The sequence below is a fragment of the Cyprinus carpio genome, chromosome B7 (genome assembly GCF_018340385.1).
Source record: "Cyprinus carpio isolate SPL01 chromosome B7, ASM1834038v1, whole genome shotgun sequence".
Taxonomy (NCBI): Eukaryota; Metazoa; Chordata; class Actinopteri; order Cypriniformes; family Cyprinidae; genus Cyprinus; species Cyprinus carpio.
In genome coordinates this window covers 18,513,150-18,534,328 of record NC_056603.1, presented here as the reverse complement: position 1 = coordinate 18,534,328, position 21,179 = coordinate 18,513,150, and the positions used below count along the sequence as shown (strand labels likewise).

The following is a 21,179-nucleotide window of genomic DNA, read 5'->3' as shown; positions in this document are numbered from 1 at the left end:
ATCTGAACAGTTGATGACTTTTTTTTTTTCTATTATGGAAGTCAATAGTGCTTATCAACTGTTCGGATCCTGACATTTTTCAAAATATCTTCTTTTGTGTTCGACAGAATAAAGAAACTCAGAACAAGTGGAGAGTGAGTAAATGATGACAGAATTCATTCTGAATGTGAACTACTCCTTTAACTGTTATTAACTGTATATACTGTATATTCTGGAAGTTGTGGAAGGCTGTAACTGCTAAGAACTGCAATGGAACACAGAGTTTCAGAAAAAGGACCAGTGGAATAGCATGGTGTTCCACTAAATTTAGCATTCCTGAGAGCACAATCAGTCTATTAAATTACAACTTGAAAGAGGCTGGATAATTAAAACACTTTAATTATCACAGACAGGTCTGCTTAATCAAAAATTAAATTTTATATATTTAAAAAAATATTATTCCATGCTAGAAATTCAAGAGGGTTTATTATCATTATTATTATTTGGAATGTACCATCCATCCTCACAAAGTATTCATAGGAACAGATCCATCATTTCCTCCAAGAAGCTCTCTGCATCTAAATTCAAGGACTTCTCCTGATGACAGTCCCTCGGAAACTCACAAAGAAAGACTAGAAATTCAAATGAGTTTCCCATTAAATGAATTATTCATTTACAACGTTATATTTGAATGAGAATTGACCCATGAATTTCCATCTAGCACATGCTTGGCCAGTGCCTCAGTAGCTGACTAACTGTAGGGATAACAAGCAACACAACAGGCAAAGGGGTTAAATATCACAGTGAAGAACTAGCATAAAGGATGAACAGGGTATAGGAGATAGAGAGCAAGAAGAGAGACAGGATTGGGAATTAACAAGTGACAAAAATTCCTCTGGGACCCTCTAGGTGAGTGTGTGACTTCCGTCTGGACAGCTGTTTAATTGTGAAATGACTCAAGCCTCCGATGATCTGAGGTCGGTCGGCCATCTGTCCAAGTGAACATGGTAAACAACAGGGAAATGCTGGCCACTGTTTGTTTATCATTTCTCAAGCTGACTGTCCGTACTGTCAGTGAGACTTTTTTTTTCTTTTAGTAGTGAAAAGGACTTCAGTTAGTTACGGCCTAGTTATCCTTTATTTTGTCTATATATAATTTATTTATCTACTCCATCCATCCTTTCTCCTGGTTCATCACATTTTCATTTACCAATCTGACAAAAGACGCTAAGTTTTTCAATACAGCTCAAGCCGAATGATTGGTCATTGTCGCTACCCAGATTAATATACAGAGGGAAGCAGACAATTGTACACCTATTAAGAGCAATTGATTGGATGTACTTGCACGGCTGCCAAGAGCACCATACCTCTTTGAACAACGCAGGGTGGATAGAGAGGGGGGTCAGGGGTTTAACAGCCTATAATGGGAGCCAGGTCAGCCATTAAAAACCCCTCTGGCCGTCAGCCAGGAGGAATCTGCCTGTTTCCGCTACTGCCCTCCAGTTCTGTCCCTGTCTGCAAAGCTTTAATGTGCTAATGCACAAACGAACAAATGGGCCTCAGGGTGGCACTGAGCGGTTTACCGGATCTAGGAGGTGGGTGGATGTGTACTGGAATACCACAGCAGACTGGGAAAGTATGGGATCCAGATTAGTGGAAAATAGAGCCATAGTCAATATCCGGAAAGGTAAGCTTGACAACTTTACCATAAGCATCTCATAATCATCTTTACTGAAAAGGAAGTCTTTGGTTTTGACAGCATAAGCAGAAGAACCAAATGCTTAGGAAAAATGATGTCTGATTTGTGAACGAACCGCTCATTTGAGTCAGCGGTTCACAAAACACAATTTTCATCCGACAGATTAATTAATTTAGTATGTAAAATACATTTATATATTTATGTAAGTTGCTTTGGATAAAGGCATCCACCAAAAATAAATGTTCTAAATGACTTGATTTTTGAAATGGCTCCAGCTAAATGAGCTGTGACACATTAGAATAGACTTTAAAGTGTAATATATAACTTAAAAATGCAATACACAAAAAATTTACATTTTTTTAGAGCATGTACACTGGGAATTACAGACCATTTTTTAATTTTTGGATGAAATTGTTCGAAAGATTTGATTTAGCATTCATCAAGTGAGTGTCTATCACTATTGAGCAAAAACAGGATTATGTTCATAATAAAAGCATTATTAAGTTTGTACAGGAAGGCACCTCACAAAACCGATTTTGGACAGGGTTCTGAGGCAGCGTAATGTCTACAACAAAACAGAGCAAACCTTCAAAAATCGATCAAATGATGGTATCTCAGGTAACACTGAAATGCATCCTCTGAAGGCAGTATTTTCACCTTTTTTATAATGGAGGTTGGGTCTATATAGATTTGTGAATCTATTAAAAATAAAAGAAACTGAGGTCTGCACAAATTGGTAAACCAGCAGGTGATGCATCTCAAAATCTCTTAAGTGTTGAACCCACCCTAGCATTATTTACCCCAAATAGTCCTAGTCTCGTCAATAGCCTCATCTACATTGATCTCATATAGTCTAAAGGTGAGGTTCATCTGACGCTGCCCTGGCTGCGTTTCAAATAGAGCTGTTACTACCCCCCTCTTTCTCCCCAATTGCATTAGTGCTTAACCAGGCAAACCCTGAGAGGCAGCAGCGATAACCATTACAGACAGTCGACAAGCCCCTGCCTCAGCTCTGTTAGTAAACCACACAAGCTGCCTGATAGAACAGCCACGGCTGCCGTCCCCCGCTCCGGCGATGTGAAATACTGCGAGCGATGAAACGGCTTCATTCCGGAGGCCTGTTCTCATCCTCGGTTGAGTGAGCACAGCAATAGGAGGGGTAATTTACACCCCAGCCAAACCTGTCATTACCCGAGGGCACTTGTTATGGCTGCACCCGATGTTTTTCCAATTCACCTCCAACCCCTGTGACTGTCAATCTCCTGAGTGGATGTAGTCGGGGGGAGAGAGGCAGGGGAGCGGCGCTGGGAATATTCCAGGCTCAGGCGGACAGCGGGCAATTTTCTTCGGAGGGGATAATGGGAGTGGAGTGGCAAGAAAGGCAAGACTGCCGCCGTAAGCAAAACGATCCTGTAAAATGATTCTGTCTACTTGGTAGCGCTACACAGCCCTCTGAACACTCTAACACCTAAGATGTTTAATGTCTTACCAGCTGCTTTTCAGAGTGCTTCCCCTACTAGCACGACACTCTTTATTCGAGTTTTTGTACAGCAGTTTATACAGAATTGTCGCTAAAAGCGTGAGATCCTATTGTAGTGGAGGTGCGACGTGACGGGGCGCCTGGCGCAGTGCTATTCGTTATATTTATCATTTTATGGAGAGATAAACATGTGCACACTTTCTTTCCCCTGCATTACACCTGCTGAGACTCCACCGGGGAAGTGCAGATGGATGTGAAAATCTCTGTGCGCTGTGTGCTCTGTGGATTTTGAGACAAAAGCAGCAGCAGCACACACAGATCTCAACACAGCAAAGCACAGGTCTTCCTCTGACGTCGCTCTGGGACTCCCCGAGGTCCCATCCTCCAGAGGTGGGTCCAGGCTGTGTGCGTGTCCCTACACACAATGTCTGTGTGTGTGTCTCACTGGCTGTTCTGCAGAGGAGCTGCTGCAGCCATCAAAACACAAACACAAAGCTAAAGCTGCTATTAGGAGCTCAACAAAACACAGCATTTTCCAAATTTACAAAAATAATTAAAACATTTTTAAACGACAAAATATAATTTATACTATAGTCTCATACATATCAGTTGGCTTTGTTGTCAGATAGCCCCGCCTCCCTGAGGTTTGAAATCAGACATCCAGCAGAGACATTGCTACGTGCTGATGGCAACGTGAGACTTGTCTGGTTTGAGAAAACCTGAAAACAACTGTTTTATCACTCTAACAGGATGGATAGAGTGATAATTTGGTTTAGGTGATGAAAAGCATCATCAAACATGATTTGTTGATGTTACCTTATGATTTTATTAATGTTATTTCAATAAATAAAGTAAATGCTTAACATATTTAAAGAGGAGATACTAAGGTTTATTGACTAGCCACTGCAAAAATGTCATTGCTATAAAAAAAATCAGGTGCAAATCATTGCTATTTGTAGAAGCTTATTGCATAAAACAATGTATGCATAAATATAGTTTGTACTTAACATGACATTTCTAACTTTCTGGCTTCTAATTATTTTTCATGGTACGTCGATAACCACAATGGTACATTAGAAATAAAACACAAAAAACCTAAAACTTCTTCACATACCAAGTGAATTTAGACATGTTAACATACAATGTACAGTATTATAAGATTTGCTAAGGATTACATTTAGCAGTGTTATCAAATTATTAGCCTTTTTATAGATGAACTGTAAAATCCAATATCAATTGATATTGACAGTATCAGCCCATAACCGATTTATTGTGCATCCCTACTTAAAATTTGTAGGTTGTGATGTTCTACGACGCAGATTAATTTAGTTCTCACTGCAGCAATGGCTTCAGAATAAACTAGTTCTAATGCTCATCACCTACTAGAGAACAATGAGCATTAGAACAGGACATATGTGCATATTAATATTTATAGAGTTAAGAACATTCTGTTCTATTATATAGATGTGTCTGAGAGAGGGTTTTCTTCTCAAACCATACAGACGGTTTGTTCTATAAAAGATCAGAAACATGCAGAGTGAGTCCACCCTCTACCCCCCTTTTTGGGAGATTTATTTAGCTTGATTTTCTCCTCTTCATATATTTTCCTCTCTTTGTTATCAAAGTTTTAATTAAAAGTCAGTGAAAGGTGGCAGAGCACCCAGCTGAGCTCTCAACATAGCTGTCTTCTCCTCTGGGTTAGATCTTCCTCCCATGAGGCTATGAGCCCCTGCGTCATTCACAAAAATCATTCAAATAGCTTCGACCTCAAAGCTTCGTCTTCATTCAGAAATCTTTTTATAGCACAGGCTGTGCTGAAGAAAGGGGCGGATGATGAGAACGGTTGGCCGGAGGGGGAAGAGAGTTGGGTATTAGACTGTGTGTGCGCTGGGCTGTTTGGGGCGGAGGCTGCTTACATAGCACCTGACGCCAGACCCACTTCGCTGCCTCACCTGTCTGTCTCCTCTCCGACACGTGTGTGATTGGAGGAAGCAGGAGCTGGCGCTGTGAATGTGTGATCCAGCAGCATGAAGGTTCATTGGCTGAGAGTAAAGACGTCACAGCACCTTGTTAGTGAGATGCTGCAAACAGAGCAGCATTGCTGAGGAAACAGAACTCGTCACTGAGAGAAACCTTGTTCGCTGCTACGGCACACCCACCAACGACTCCAGCTGTAAATAACTTCAAATTATGCGTGAAGAGCTGCAAAAACACTAGGAATTGATCAAAAAGATCAAATCCTGAAACAAAATAGCCTACATGCAAACAATGAACAGTTTCTATATTCAAAGCTGCAACCAAATATTCAAATGTAGCCAAAATATATGGTTATTATGACTGTTATACAGCACAATCAAGAGATATTTCGGTTCAAAATTATTTTTTTTTTCATCATTTAGGATCTTAGAAAAGGTACAAAGCTGTCATTGTGCAGCAACCTAAGGTACATATTAGTACCAAAAGTGGATATATTGGAACCTTTTGAAAGTGACAATTCTGTCCCTTTTTTCTGAAAGCGTACTCTTCTTTATGTAGTTCCAAGCCTATGACTTTCTTTCTTCTGTGGTATAGAAGATATTTTAAGAAATACTGTATATCTCAGTGTTTTCATAAATACAGTAAGTCCAATATTGGCTTGTTCTTCATAATATCTTCTTTTTCTGTTCTGCAGGAGAAAGTAAGCCATTTGGAATGACATCAGGACAGAAGGACTTTTAATTTTACAACTGCCACAATTTCCTGTTCTGGTTAGTCTGAAGACGTCTGCAGAAATAAGACACAAAGGTAAAACGCATTTTCAAAACTGATTTATAGAGGAAACCGGGTCTCTTAGACTATCTGTCTGTCTTGTGACAGCTCTCCATTGCTCAATTTCAGAGTAAAAGTAAATACCAAATCCATCAAAATCCAATCAAAGAACTTTGGAGCCGTGTTGCTATAGTTACTGCATTTGGCCTTTTTAGGACAGAACACCCCATGAGGAACTCAGACTACATCTCCATCCAAGACATCTTGTCATCCTGGTAAGTATTTGTTGGTAAGCCTTGAAATCAGCTGTTATCCATTAGCGTACAGACCTGAGTGGATGGGAACAAGCACTAGGATGGGCATATGAACATATTCCCACAGAGGAGACTGCTGGGAAATTAGTGAGGTGGCACTAATCAGCCCCTGTGTATTTATTGGGGGCTGGGGGGGCAACCGGAGTGCATTAAAAGCCATTAGTTGCCTCTAACATGGCCACGCTCACTTATTTTGACAGATTCATACAGCAGGCTGATTCTCTGCACAGAGGGTGTATCTGTATGCACGCACGCATGCACCCCCCGATCCTTCACATCCTCTTCAGCGTGCGGCCCATCCAGCCGTGACTGCACACAGTCAAATTGGTTTGGGGGGGGCGGGATCTGTGAATAGAAGCTGTTTGTAGTCAAAAGCAGCTGGGCAAGTGAGTGATGGGGAGAGAAAGCAGAGGAGAGATGGCACTATGTGTAATACCCTTGATAAACAAGGTGTATAAATAACAGTGTGCTCAGGGATATTTCATAGTATCAGTGGGAATATAAATGCTTAACTAAAATATATGCACATATTAAAAGTCATGTAAAATTATATTTCAGATATATAGTATACATCCTGTATACATACTTATTTCTATTATATATTATATTATAGTAAAATATATAATAAAATAGTGTAGATATGTATAATATATACTTTGTGTATAATTCTTAAAATTAATGTAAAATTATATTATACATCGTTGCATATACTGTATAAAATAAATGTGTATGTATATATGCTAACTTATAAATATCTGTGTGTGTGTGTGTGTGTGTGTATATATATATATATATAATTTCTAATGTATGATATAAATTAGCTTTAGCTTTAATATTCTTAAAAGTAATATTGATTTATTTATAAAAAAAATTAAATAAGCGTTATTTGTATATAATATTTGTTAAAATATATTCTAAAATAAACTGTGTGTACATATATACATATATATATATATATATATATATATATATATATATATATATATATATATATATATACACACACACACATTTAAATATGCATACTTATCTTTTAACAACCTTGAAATTATGGCAGAAATTGTCATTGGAATAAAATGGCCTTTTTGCAAGATATGATCTGTTCTTTTACTATAATAATGTTGAACAGAAATCTCCCTCTGCCTAAGAGACTTCACCTCCACAGATAGCCTTTCACCTCCACAGAGGTAGCTTTCAGATAATGGACAAAAAAGGTTAATTAAAGTTAATTAGCAGGTGTGCCGTGCTGTAATTCTGTTGACTTTTGAGTATTTTTAAATAAAGCACATGAAGAAGAAGTCGATATGTGACTATGTGAGCTATCCCTGCCCTAATTGAGTCTTTATTCCCATTATGCACAGTATTTGTGTGGTCCTCCTCGTTTTAGCATGCAATGTTCTGCTGGAGATGCTGCTGCAGCTTGAGTGACAGAAGTCAACATGTACTCGTGCGTTCCCTGAGTATCCTTAGCGCCCTCCCTCTCAAAGACTAAAAGTGAAGTCACGGACGCTTCTGAGATCTGAAGGAAAAGTTTTGTGAAGTGAATGATGCTACATGTTCATGTGACTGCATCAGTGCTGCCAACGCACACCATAGCCAGAAGGGTCAGCCTGAAATAAACTTACACCAGAGCCAAGAAATCCTCTTTAGCTCTCTCTCTCAGCGAGAGCTCATCACAGTTCACAAACTGCTTGCTTTTGTTTTTGCAAATCTGTGTAAGTGAAAAAAATGCTAATGCATGTGATACAAGCCTTGCTGTCTATATTAACTTACTATGAGGCATCATTTTTACTCGTCACACCTGAAAGCGGTTGCAATTTTACTAGTAACTAACATTCATTGTTTTGGCAAATGCAACTTCATATCTATGACATTTGTCACTGTGTGCTATGTTTGATTTCATAACGGCTAGAAATTAATTTGGTTGCGAGTAATCAGAATACTGTGCCGCTATCTTAAATCTCACATAACATCTTTCCAACTCTCATCTCGCAGCAGGATCAAGGCTTCACAGTTGACACATATTAGTATGCAGGCAGCTTGTGAGAGCGGCTGTGACGTCAGCAGGAGCAGAGAGGGTGGAAAAGGTGTCCGAGGGAGAGCAGAGGCTCTGGCTGATCACACCATTATTAGAAAAAGCAAACACGCTTAAACACCATTAAGTTCTATGTTACATGTGCCATTTAGTTTCCACGGTAACGACAGGGCGGTGTATATTTAGAGCTGACGGAACAAGATCGTGAAGGAACGATAGAGATTGGGGGGAGCAGAAGCAATTTATCAAAAAAACAACAACAACAAAAAAACTTTGACATGTTTGAGTCATGTCAGTATTTAAAGCGTCTGTGCTGATTCATGCCAGGCTGACCAGTCCAAACTGATTCAAAAAGGGCTTTTTTATTTTCTCTTTTTCTTCCCAACAGTGCCTTTGTTAAGGGATTATGGGGAACTCACTGAAGAACAGGAGACCAGCTTCTTGTTTTGTTGGAGAACGTGTATTGGGGCTATAAATCTTGACCAGTTGGAGGCAGCACTGGCTTCAATCTATGCATTTCAAACCCTGAACCTAATACTTTACTGTAAGGTTCCTGAAGACCATTTAGAATCATTTCTGGGAAAATGATTATTAATGAACCAGCACAAGTTTTAAAAAATGATATTGATGGCTATTTGTAACATATTTAGGAATTTCTATTTATTGCCTTTATCTAGTTTTTCCAAATCTGTAAATAAAAAGGCATATATAACATAAAATATAATATAATAAATAACAAATATTATTATATAACATTAACATTTATGCCTTATTTACATTATACATAATAATATAAACTATTTAACAATTCTAAAGCATTTCTATTACTTAATTTATATTTTATTTATAAACAAAATCATTGTTATTAAATAATTAAGATTATAATGCTTACAAATTGTATAAAAATCAAAAATATTATCAAACAAATATCATATTTATTAAAAACAAATTATCTAATTATATTTTATAAGTAAAAGATTTTTTTTAAGTTATATAATTGAGATTATAACATATTGAATTTACCTTTCATTTCCAAAATAAAATACAAGTAAATATTACATTTATTTAAAAGTATTAATAAAATGTATTATGTTATCTAAATATTCTAAGTATATATCTATATAATAGTTTTATTTATTGATAATAGAAATACTATTTTAATTATATAATTAATATAATAATACATTGCATATACCTTTTATTTACAAAAAAGCATAAATATTAAAACAAAATATTATTTATTAAAAAGTATTATTGATTAGAAAGTATTGTTATATTATCTAAATATTATATTACTTAGAAAGTATATATATATATATATATATATATATATATATATATATATATATATATATATATATATATATATATATATATATACTATAAAAGTATATTTGACATAATTCATATTATAATGGATATTCATGACAGATTTGCGATGCCAGATGCAAAGACATTTTCATATTCATTGAAATTTAACAGCTGATTGAACAGTTTATTCTTATTTAAGACCAAATAGCTGCGCACATTTTCACTCAGAGTGAAAGGATAAAATAAGGTGTTAACATTAAAGGCTGTAAGACAATATTTTGATCCTGAATCACGCCGAGGTATATGCATGTGAATCAGATGTGAAGCGGCCGGAGTACAGTACACAAGGCGCTGAGTATTACCATGGCAGCTGAATCCCACCCGAGTCCTGCAGGTGTGTGACTCACCCCCACTAGCTCAACAAAGGGAGAGAGGCCGCCGCATAGAGACGCAATCTCTTTGTGCATCTCTCTCTCTCGCTCTGTCACATGCTGCATTGCCAACTTACATGTGGGTTCTATGCCCATCTACGATTACACCCCAACACCTCCACATTACATACTGTGCCAATGTATACTTTTTACATACATGTAGTTTGAGATTACATGTTTTTCTCCTGTGACGATGAAGATTGTTCTGTTACTGTTGATGATTCTCTTATTCTAGCTGTTAATGGAAACTTCACAGGAGGCAGCTGGACTTCAACACTATACTGATGCATGCAGCAGAAATGAGTCAGGAAGAGGTGAGAGCTGGGTCGAACCCATGTGTGAAGTGATCCTGAATTTGACTATGAGCCGAGGTAACAGAGCCAGTAATGTGGTAAGGTCTGTTTATTGGTGCAATGGGAAGGTGGCAGCTCAGCAGGTAAAAGATGGATGCAACCTTGAGTGACAGACAGTTATTATCCTGAACGAAAACTACATACAGTATAAAACATTTTTGTTTGAAGAAAAATTAAGAGCTAACTGTAACTAAAACAAAAAACTTTATGACTCCAAAACTTAACTTTACACAAATAAAAATAGCCACAATTTAAAGCTATGATGTAACAAGTATATTTCTTTGTACTGTGATGTACATCCAAGTGAAGCAGACTTTTGAAAAAGAAAAATGTAGGGCAGGAACTTGGTTCTATCCATGGATGCAATCAGCTTGCAATCGATTGTAAAAAAAAAAAGGGGGGGGGGGTTAAGCAAACTACATGTTTGGAGAATTCTGGCATACATCAGCAGAGGGGCCTGTAGTTCTTACTGGAAGATCCAGTTATGATATTTTGTTTTTAGACTTATGCGGAAACTTGAAACCTGTACAAACCACCTGCAGTAAACATGAAAATGTCACTAAGCAATAACAACAGACTGTTTAAACATTTTTAAATAATACCAGATACTACATTAAAGGGACAGTTTACCCGAAAATAAAAGTTCTATCATCATTCACCCTCAAGTTGTTCCAAACCTGTATGATGTTCTTTCTTCTGTCAAGTACAAAAGAGGACATTTCGAATAATGTTGGTAACCAAACAGCTGATGGTAGCCAATGACTTCCATAATTTGAGAAAAAATATTATGAAAGTCAATGGCTACCATCAACTGTAGGTTACCAAAATATCTTCTTTCCTAACTATCCCTTTAACTTTGGAAGCCCTAAACTAGTAAAACTAAAATAAAAGATTTAAATTAAAATAAATCAGAACTTTTAAAAAAATTCTGATAAAGTGAAAATGAAAACTACACTGAAAAATAACAAACTCAACACAAATTAGAAATAAAACTTAAAACATAGAAAACTGATTAAAAAAAAAGAATAATTTTTAATATGTTATGATATTTAAAGTGTTATGCGAAGTGTACATGAAAATTCTTTCAGACTTCATTCCCACACCACTGACATTTTTAACAACAAATTAAAAAACTGATTCTGGAGTTCTATTGTTTATTTTGTATTACTTCAAAATAACCGAAACACACTGATGTGAATAAAACTACACGTGTACACACCCAGAAAAAAAGCACAAACTGCCACTGGGCCGGTACACTTTAAATAAGTATTAATATGTACACTTTAGGAAATAATATACCTCTCCAGTGACAGCTTTGTACTTTCTTTCCTTAGCAATCTAGTAAAAAGCATCTGTTCTCTATCGTCTTACTGCTGTTCTGAGTTTAGCTGATCGAGCTCTTGGGTTTTCCTGGACCTCTTCTTCACTTGGCTTTATCACCTTCTTCAGACTGACCCAATGTTTGCTCTCTCGCCCTTTCTCCTCTTCTTCATTCTCTTCCTCCTCCTCATGCTCTTCTCCCTCTAACCCAAGACGGGCTTTGGCTCGCTGGCGATGGCTGCGGCGCGGAGGGGCGGCCAGGTCCTCTCCACGGAGGAAACGCTTGGTCAACCGGTCCTCCAAGGAGTGGAAAGTGAGAACACAGAGTCGCCCCTTGGGACGGAGCAGGGTCTGCGCCACACGCAGGCCGGCGTGCAACTCATTGAGCTCGTCATTCACGAATATCCGTAAGGCCTGGAAGGTTTTGGTGGCAACGTGTGAAGGGCGCTGCAGGCGGTCACGCCGAGCGTACAGCGCGCTCGCTGGAAACGCTCCTACAATCAAAGAGAGGATTAGATTAGTTATTAAGTTAAGAGGCTTTTGCAAGGCTCCTTTAAAAAACAAAACAAATCCACAATTTGAATTGTTCACCTGCACCAGACTTTTGTTTTAGTTTAGTCAGACATATTAATTGATTCACATGTATTTTTGAAATTGGTCCCTGTTTAATAGTTCAAAGATGTTTTAGAGCAGTGATTTCCAACATTTTTTTTGTGCTATGTATCCCATCAAAAATGTTCAAGTACCCCTTCATCAACACTAAACTCATTCTACTGAATATCATTAAGACATTCCATTAAATATTTGTAATATTATTCATTCTTTTTAAAAAAGAAATAGTTTGTGAAAAAAAAACTGACTCAAGTAGTATACATACATGTCATCCATATGAATTTTATAAAAAATTACACAATACACATTTCTTTCCTTTAAAAGACACTAAAAATGATTAATGAAGATATTAATTAAACAGTTATTTTCAGTTTAATATGTTTATCAAAGCATTTCTAAGTCCCCTTTTGCAGGAAATCACTATGTTAGTGCTTTTTAAATATAAATATTTATATAGTAAATTTCACAAAAACTGAAACAAATTTACAACTTTGAAAAAATCATTTTCAGGTGTACTGTACTTATTTTTTTTAATCACTGCGAACAAAACAGGTTTCCCATGGTACTACATTTCAGGAAAAAAAAAAAAACAACAACAACAAAAACCATTGCCTTTAGACTTGAAACAACAGTATGTGACCAATGGACCTTTTAGCTGAATAATTTGGCTTAAGACCTCATGTGCTGACTGTTTTCTGGCTTTATGAACTACATTAGTCAGTATGATGGATTGAGGTGCAATGGGTGCTTTTCACAAAAACAATCAAGAAGCAAATTCCTCATCAGGAAGGAAAGGGTGCTGTGTACTTTAAGAGCATATAAACAAAGAGACAAACACACAGAAAGATGAACACTGCTAGGGACACACAGGGGCTTATTCCAGATCAGTATGTGTGATGACACAGTGCTTCTGAAAATAAACAGGCTGTTCTAACAAAGCTCCCAAAGCTCATGGAGAGATGGGTTTATGCTGTATATTGTGCTGAGATGATTTGGCTCAGTCTGAGCAAGGGGAGGTGATGTTGTTCCCTGAACTGACAACATGCAGAAGTTTTCTTATTAGAAGGTAGGGAACATAAAAGTATGACCACACACTATAAATCATAAAGTATGCTTATGATAATGCTTTCATGGTTATTTCTGATGTCCATCAGAATACAAATTGGTTCTGAATAGTATCAAAATCCAGATTTTTAATATTATATTATACTTAAAAAAATATATACATTTTATGTTTCTAAATAAAGGTCTGAATGAGGACTGAATAAATGTTTTTGTTGAAATACCTGTATATTCGTGTGTACAAAATTGTTTTTGTTTTATTATCTATAAATAGTCAAAATCACCCTTTTTTAAGAAATGGGAACCATGCAGACATGAACTACTGTTTTTTTTTTTTTACACTTAGGTTAGACGTTAGATTACTATTAGATATGTTTGTTACATTTTACACTATTACATAACATATATACTGTATATAAAAAAAATATTTAACCTAAACTAAAAACAGCAGTCACATCTACTGAACTAACTGTGATTCACACGTTAAATGTTAGCAGATCAGTTTTTTTTTTCAGCCTCACCCTAAGGCTTTTGATAAACCTAAGAAAGAAGGAAAAAAAAAACAATTAAGCAACAAAGCCAGCCAAAAGGTTTTTTTTTGTTTGTTTTTTTCTTAATAGTTCATTTAAAAATGTAAAAACTGTCATCATTTATTCGCCCTCATGTCATTCCAAAACTATCATTCTTTTTTCAGTGGAACATCAAAGAAGATATCTGAAATATGTTTTCTGCCCACAATGAAAAAAAAAGGTCCAAAACAACATTTGAACCCATTGTCTTTAACTGTATGGACAAAAAACATGAGATATTTTTCAAAATATTTTCTCTCTCTCTCACACACACACACACACACACACACAAAAGAAAGCCATACAGGTTTGGAACAACAAAGTAAACACTGAAAAAAATCAATTATAACCAAGTATATTTCCGTTTTTTTCTTTACCTTGCCCTTCCAGGGCTTCAATATGAAACTGTTTTATGAAAAAAAAAAATGTTAATCATTCATAAAACTATTTTAAGAAATATGTTAAAGCCATAGCTTCACATGGATGAATGAGTAGAGGAGATGGAGAGATAGACAGCTAAAGAAAAAGAGAGGTGTTGCATCTTCTGGGCTTGGAGGAGCGAGACACTGGCCAATCAATAAGACCACATGCCTCTGCCCAGCCTCTTATTTTAAAATCAAGACGTAAGGGAGTGCGTGAGGAACAGGAAAATATGAAACTGAATGAATGAAAAAATGAAAAGGAATAAATGAAACGGAATAAAAAATGAGCAGGGAATAAATAGATGGATACACAGACATACAGGTCTGGAAGGGGTGGGGGTTATTAAAAAGGGCACAATCAAATAAAATCAAGTTCAGGTTTAGCAGGCTGTAAACAATCACACAAAACAATGTGTATCGCAGCAATCTAATTTAAAAGAAATCTTGATTTAAGAAATCATCAAACAATCAAATCTCTATTGCAACTAACACAAGGTGAATAAATACAGCAGTCAGTCTGTTCCTGTTACCTCAGTAGGTGCTCTCCTCACATTCCAGGCAGCAATCGCTATTGATTCTCCATAATTGGCCATGAATCCTGATGGGTGTGACAATGAGAACAGCCTCTGCCTAATTACCTCTACATTTAAAATGAACTCACTTTATTAAAAACAATGTTTACACAGAAGCCTAATGAGCTGCACAATGTAAATGGGCAAAGATCCGTCAACTTAAAAACAAACAAAGCCATGCCAATTTTTTTTCTCTACTAAACGTCATTTAAAGATAACACAAAACATTAAAATATTAAATAACTGAATCTAATTTTAGCCATTGAATAATTCCCTAATAGGTCATATTTATATCTATACAAACACTGGCTATTAGAAAGTCAAGTCAAACGTAGTGAAAATGACACTTTGTTAAATGGAAATGTAATTGGTTGGCAGTCTTGTATGAGAGTGCAGGGATTAGAGGGTAACACCCAGCTGCTCATGGTTCTGATAATTGGCGGTATGTCTTTATATGGATCACACTGATTACTGCATGACATCCTTCTGTAATGAAGGGAGAGATCTCTCTTGAATGAGGCTCTGCACAAGCACATTTCAGCTTGAATAGAGGGCTCATTCTTTGTCTGACCATGAATTGAATTACGGATTTCCTTTTGTGATTCCTCTCTATTAATCACGCGCTCGTGTTGCATTAAGGAATGAACAAGGGGCAGAACTACCATTTTGAAATTCAAGGCTGTTATTCCAAACATCATTTGACTGATTGATCGAAGAATAAAAACAAAGGCAAATGCTTAAAAGACGGCATTTACTGTAGAGCATTGTTCTGATTAACTGAGCTGAGAAATCACTGGATTTGTCCGGTTGTAAGCACCAAACACTGCTGTATATTGTATACATATATGACCCTGCACCACAAAATCAGTCACAAGATGTATACATGTATACAGCTTTCCATTGATGTATGGTTTGGTAGGATAGGACAATATTTGGCCGAGATATAACTATTTGAAAACCTGGAATCTGAGGGGGCAAAAAAAAATTTAGATATTGAGAAAATCGCCTTTAAAGTTGTCCAAATGAAGTCAATGCATATTACTAATCAAAAATTCAGTTTTGATATATTTACTGTAGAAAATGTACAAAATATCTTCATGGAACATGATCTTTACTTAATATCCTAATGATTTTTGGCATAAAAGACAAATTGATAATTTATAATAGTTTTCATTTGAAGATATTTTTAACACCTTAACTTTTTGTATATATATTTATAAAAATTGTATTTATAAATATTAGAATTAATTTCATTTTTGTTTAAGTTCTAATTAAAATGAACTTTAACAGCAATATGTATTATCACACATTTTTATATCTATGTGTGTATGTAAATGTTTTAAATGCTGTCTCAAAAGCAATGTTTCTGTATTTGATAATATAGTCTTGCATATTGAAAAATATATATATACACACACACACAAATAGTTTGAGACCCTTCTTTACATTAAAAATTTCAATGACCATATCACTCCAGCTGTAGCACATTCACACCAAAGTCCTGAACGCTTCACCCTGAGCTCCGTAAGTCTCATTTTAGTACAAGAGAGATTCAGAACATTTCTATGATATGTAGGTATAATCCTGTTAAAATGCATAGCTCCATAAGTCATCGAAAGTTGAAAAGATTAAAACATGCCTCACTTTTGACTCATCCGTCTCTTTGTTTTTGAGGAACGAAAAGAGAAAGAACGCAGGTCAGGTGAGCTGGCCAAGCCACGCTTAACATTTAAACTTTAGATTGTACACCTAAGCACTTGATCAATTTTGTATAAACCATGTTTGAAAATGGCGTGAGATGGAGTTGTGACTCATGTTTATCATGGCACACAGAAATGGCTACAGGGTGAATATGTTCGGTGAAAAGACTCAATCCTGCATATGCTATGACAATACGCTGATGACTCATTTCCAGCAAATGTGTCTCACGGACACTTACATATTTCTCCTTGTTCACCTCTGGGAAAGAAAAGAGCAATAAGTGAAAGAGAGAGAGACAGAATTGAAATTAAAGCCTTCCATCTTCTTGTTTACCCTGAAGAGTTAACTAAAATTTGCACAACATTTCCCAATCTATGCTGATCACATCAGGTTTCCAGTAAGAACGGAGATGAAGGGTCCTATATTATTCTGTAGTGTCAATTTACGCCGCTTTCTTTGAAAGCTCAGGAAGGGCCGTTACAAGTGCCTTGTTCCTGGGCGAGGCTGGGAATAGCTGTTATGCACAAGACTTTCAAAGAGTAATGCTTCATTATTACCTAGTAAATCTGAGCAACGGGCTGCATAGGGACACAGAACCTCATGAATGTTATTTGAGGCTGAAAGGGCAGCATTGCTATTGGCTGCTAGGGACTGTGATGACTGTTCACAAAAATGACTGTTCTTGGAAAATTAGCATGAAGAACATTTCAGTTATTGGGTTACTAACATTAAGGCTGCAGATTCAAATTTGACAGTGTAGAATCATATGAGAGTTTTTGATGTCGACCTAGCTCTGATTGAATATACATTTCAGTTTGTATGATGTTTTCTGTGCATTTGACACTGGCACATTCACCCTCATGTGAGTAAATGATGACCGAATTTAACTTTTTGAGTGAACTATCTAAAAAAGATATTACTGAACAACACTGAAAAAAATAAAATAAAAAATTAGTACAACTTACTTTTCTTTTGCAAGTTTTTGCACACAGAGTTTATGCAGTTAGCAAAGGAAATACATTCATGGTGGCCAGTTTGAGCTTGATAAATAATTTCTACTTAATTATTTTAAGTTTACTCTGCAATACTCAAGTACATTTCACTCAGTCATGGTTTGTAAACTTTACTAATGTTTACTAAACAATGTAATACTGAAAAAATATGCTATTAAAGCATGTGATTTACTTACAAACATGCAAGTAATCAGGTAGACCGCTTGCTATCCTTTTTAAGATAATACGTCTACTCAATATTGTTATTACCTAAATGAACACAGATCTCAATAATAGGTACACAGTACACAATGGTAACAATCAGTTTCAGTATAAATTTTGAGTAGAAAATGAACTTGTCACAAAACAGCAACTGACTTAAAGAATCCTTGTAAACAAACAATTCCAAGTAAAATATACTTACATTAAAGAACAAACTTTAATTTCTAAAAGCTTAAATTGAGTACTAATATAGAATTTACTCTTTTTTTTAATTCTTGCCTGAACTAAAATAATGTTGAAATTAAATTTGTTTTTCCGTAGTTATTAACCACAAAATCATTTTTATCAGTAAATGTCAGAATGAAAAATAAAACAAAAAGGCAATGATAAAATATTGCAGTATTTCATTAAAAAACATACAGTGAGGTCAAGTCAAGTGGATTTATCATGAATTGTACTTGAATGAAAAGACAATCCAACATTTTTGTACCAAAGACTTCACACGGACATCATAACAAATTCGATTAGATTTTGAATCCAAGATATTCTATCTGTTCTCAGACTTTTGATCCCCACTGAATACAGCAGAATTAAGTTAGTTATTTTCCATTACCAATTTGTGACAAACAGTGCAGCCAGTTGTATTACTTGTTTACAGCTCTGTATATACTTGCCAGTCTCTCGCGACACGTTGAGACGCATCGTGATTTTGTTCCTTGAATTTTCATCTCAATGTCTCAATGCCAGAAATATGTTGCTGCATGGAGCTCTGGAGTTGAATGAGACACTAAATCCCGTGTTATTCAAAAACAACAATTGACTGCTGTGAATAAAAAGATTCAGCTAAACACTAATTGAATAGCTAGATGCTAACTACATAAGGAAGCGTTATCCCCGTTCTGAATGCAAAGGAGGTAGCAGGTTCATCAATAGCTATTACAGGAATCTTTCAGTCAAAATTATTTTGTCTTCCAAAGAAGAAAGAAATTCCTACAGGTTTGCAACAACGTGTGATTAAATGAAAGTTTTTCTGTTGAAAATAAAATTAGATTGTGTGTAAAATATCCAGTAAACAAATTAATTAATCAACAAAGAGAAAAAAACCTCACTGTTTTACCAAAGAACTGGCCTAAAAAAAGTTTAGAGTAGCAGAATGGAAAGTGAACTCCAGCTAACAGAAGTAAAGACTTTAAGGACTGCCTTAATTCCAAAACTGTGATGTGGGCCTCAACAAACTCGGAAGGAGAAAGCAAAAGATCAATTTTCATCAGCGCTCCAACAAGTCTGCTCTTCAACCAGTAATCAATAGTGGGCTGATTAGTGTCTCTTACAGTGATATTAAAGCATGCCCAGCAGCTTAAACAACTGTTTAACCATGCTGTCAAATCCTGTGAGCTGCCCCAAATGAATCTGAATGTTTTATGGCAAAGCTAGATTGACGGCTTCAAGGTGTACCAGAGCGGCCGGTGTGGCTGCCAGGGTCAGTGAGGGTGCGAGTTACTGGCTCTAAGCCACTTTTATGCTGATGCTCATTATGATTCAAAGTGGTCTGATATGTAGAAACCTGATCTGAGCATTGGGATTGAGGGACACTTTCCTTAGGGAATCTGGCTAATCTTCTGTCACGCCAGCTGGGTTCATACTGATGAGAATATTAGACTGCCATGACCCCGTCTCCTCTCAAATGTTTCACTAAATAGTGCGGATTCCCCGTTTTAACATGGAATAAAACCCCAATCAGAAGCTACACAATTTGTGTAGGATTTACCTACTTGTGTGGGATTTGCTAGTAAATCTCACAAATTATTACAAAGAAACAGCAAGTAACACAATGAATTAAAAAATCTGAAGTAGAAAGAAATGCGAAATAGCATTTTCTTGTAAAATGGATCTTAAAAATTGTATTTTTTGCAATGTGTTTATGCAGAGGATTGTGACTGGTGACTATAACCATACACCGCAAGCAGGGCGGAGGAGACAGGTTCTGACACTCATCTGGCTCCAAAAGCAAGGGCAGAGAAGCATTATGGGGCTTTAGTTGCTCATGTAAGGAAACAAAGAGCACATAAGAGGGAGAACTCCCATGATGCCCATTGTTATGGTGTCTAAACCCCTCCCATTCCCCCCTTCATCAGCACTGATAAATACACACATATACAAATACACACATATCATCCCTCCTCCTGCTCCATCAATCGCTTCCCTTGGCAACGGTTATGTCGGCAGCCCACCGCCGACCCCCAGGGACCCTCGGGAGTCAGAAGCTTCCAGATTGATTGGAATAAACATTGTTGTTGACTTGCTCTACTCTTCAAAGAAGATCAAACAACTGCCCTTAGTCACACCTGTTCTCCCGGTGTGACGCACGTGCTTGCCTCGTGCTACCGTCATCGTCTGAAGCGACTATCTATCTCGTCGCCAGCGACGGGCTATGGAAACAGCGCTGGCAAAAATAAAGCAGCTGGTAAATATAATATCAAAAAGCATCAAGCTGCCGCAATGTGGTGCGTGTGACGCGTGCGTTTGGAGAAGTGTGTTGGTGGGGGTGCGGTGAAGGGCACCAAAAGGGAGGGAGCGAGTGTGAGAAACAAATCAAAGGATACAAGGAGGGGGGAGTCTGGGGTAGGAGAGGATGGGAGTGTGAGTCCAAATACGAATTAAGAAAAGGGGCTAAAAAGCGCACGGAACCCCATCTGCAGCTTTTTTTGCTAGCGCTTCCTCTCTCGTTTTGTTTTTTATTAATAAGAGCCCTGCCAGTCACAAGGGATGTGTTGCTGACGGACACTCAGACAGTGAGAAACAAGTGGGGTTGGGGGAGATTTCGGATTAGAAAACGCCATCTTTTCTCCCCTTCTCCTTTTCCAGGACAAATAGGTCCCATAGGGAGAGTTTGCATTAATATCGCTTTCTCTCTCTCCTCGCCTCCCTCGAGTGTAGGGAATTAATGAGGGGGGTACCTGCTACGATGCTGGCCAGTTGCAGGGTCCGGCCGATGGGGTAGACGCTGCGTGCCTGTGTGATGGCCGCCGCAATTTTCCTGGTGTGCCGCTCCTCCCCGTACGCGGCCAGCACGGACGCAAGCGCCTGTTGATCCAAGGCGTTGACCACGTCAGCCGCGCAGGGCATGTCGGGGTTACCTACGCACAAAGAGGAGCCCAATTAAGCAGCTTGACGTCACAAGTTCCTGCCTGACAGAAGCCAAGCCTGACAGCTCTAAGACACCAGTGAAAACCCCTCCCACCCTTCCCACTCTGGGAGATGTGGGCTCGAGATCTATAAAAAGAGAGAAAGAGCGTGTGTGTACATGAGAGAGAACAGGAGGGAGAAACGGTTAGCGACAAATATAAAAATATCAAA

General features: G+C 37.2%; 1 protein-coding gene and 1 long non-coding RNA gene across 4 annotated transcripts in view; one reads left to right on the top strand and one right to left on the bottom strand.

Annotated features, from left to right (window-relative positions):
- Window positions 1-5,772: 5,772 nt before the first annotated feature.
- On the top strand, window positions 5,773-8,951 carry LOC122137868. The gene is made up of 3 exons (XR_006155103.1): window positions 5,773-5,942; window positions 6,122-6,181; window positions 8,644-8,951. It is a non-coding gene; the product is annotated as an uncharacterized LOC122137868 (long non-coding RNA).
- A 1,433-nt stretch (window positions 8,952-10,384) lies between these two features.
- mettl15 (methyltransferase like 15) overlaps window positions 10,385-21,179 on the bottom strand; it is a 59,707-nt gene continuing 48,912 nt past the window's right edge. For all 3 annotated transcript variants that reach the window (XM_042727682.1, XM_042727683.1, XM_042727684.1), the window contains exons 5-6: window positions 20,780-20,956; window positions 10,385-12,164 (exon numbers count right to left, since the gene is read on the bottom strand). In XM_042727682.1, coding sequence (XP_042583616.1) covers window positions 11,710-12,164; window positions 20,780-20,956 — 632 coding nt within the window. In that variant the 3' untranslated portion in view covers window positions 10,385-11,709. The remainder of the gene's footprint in view (window positions 12,165-20,779; window positions 20,957-21,179) is intronic.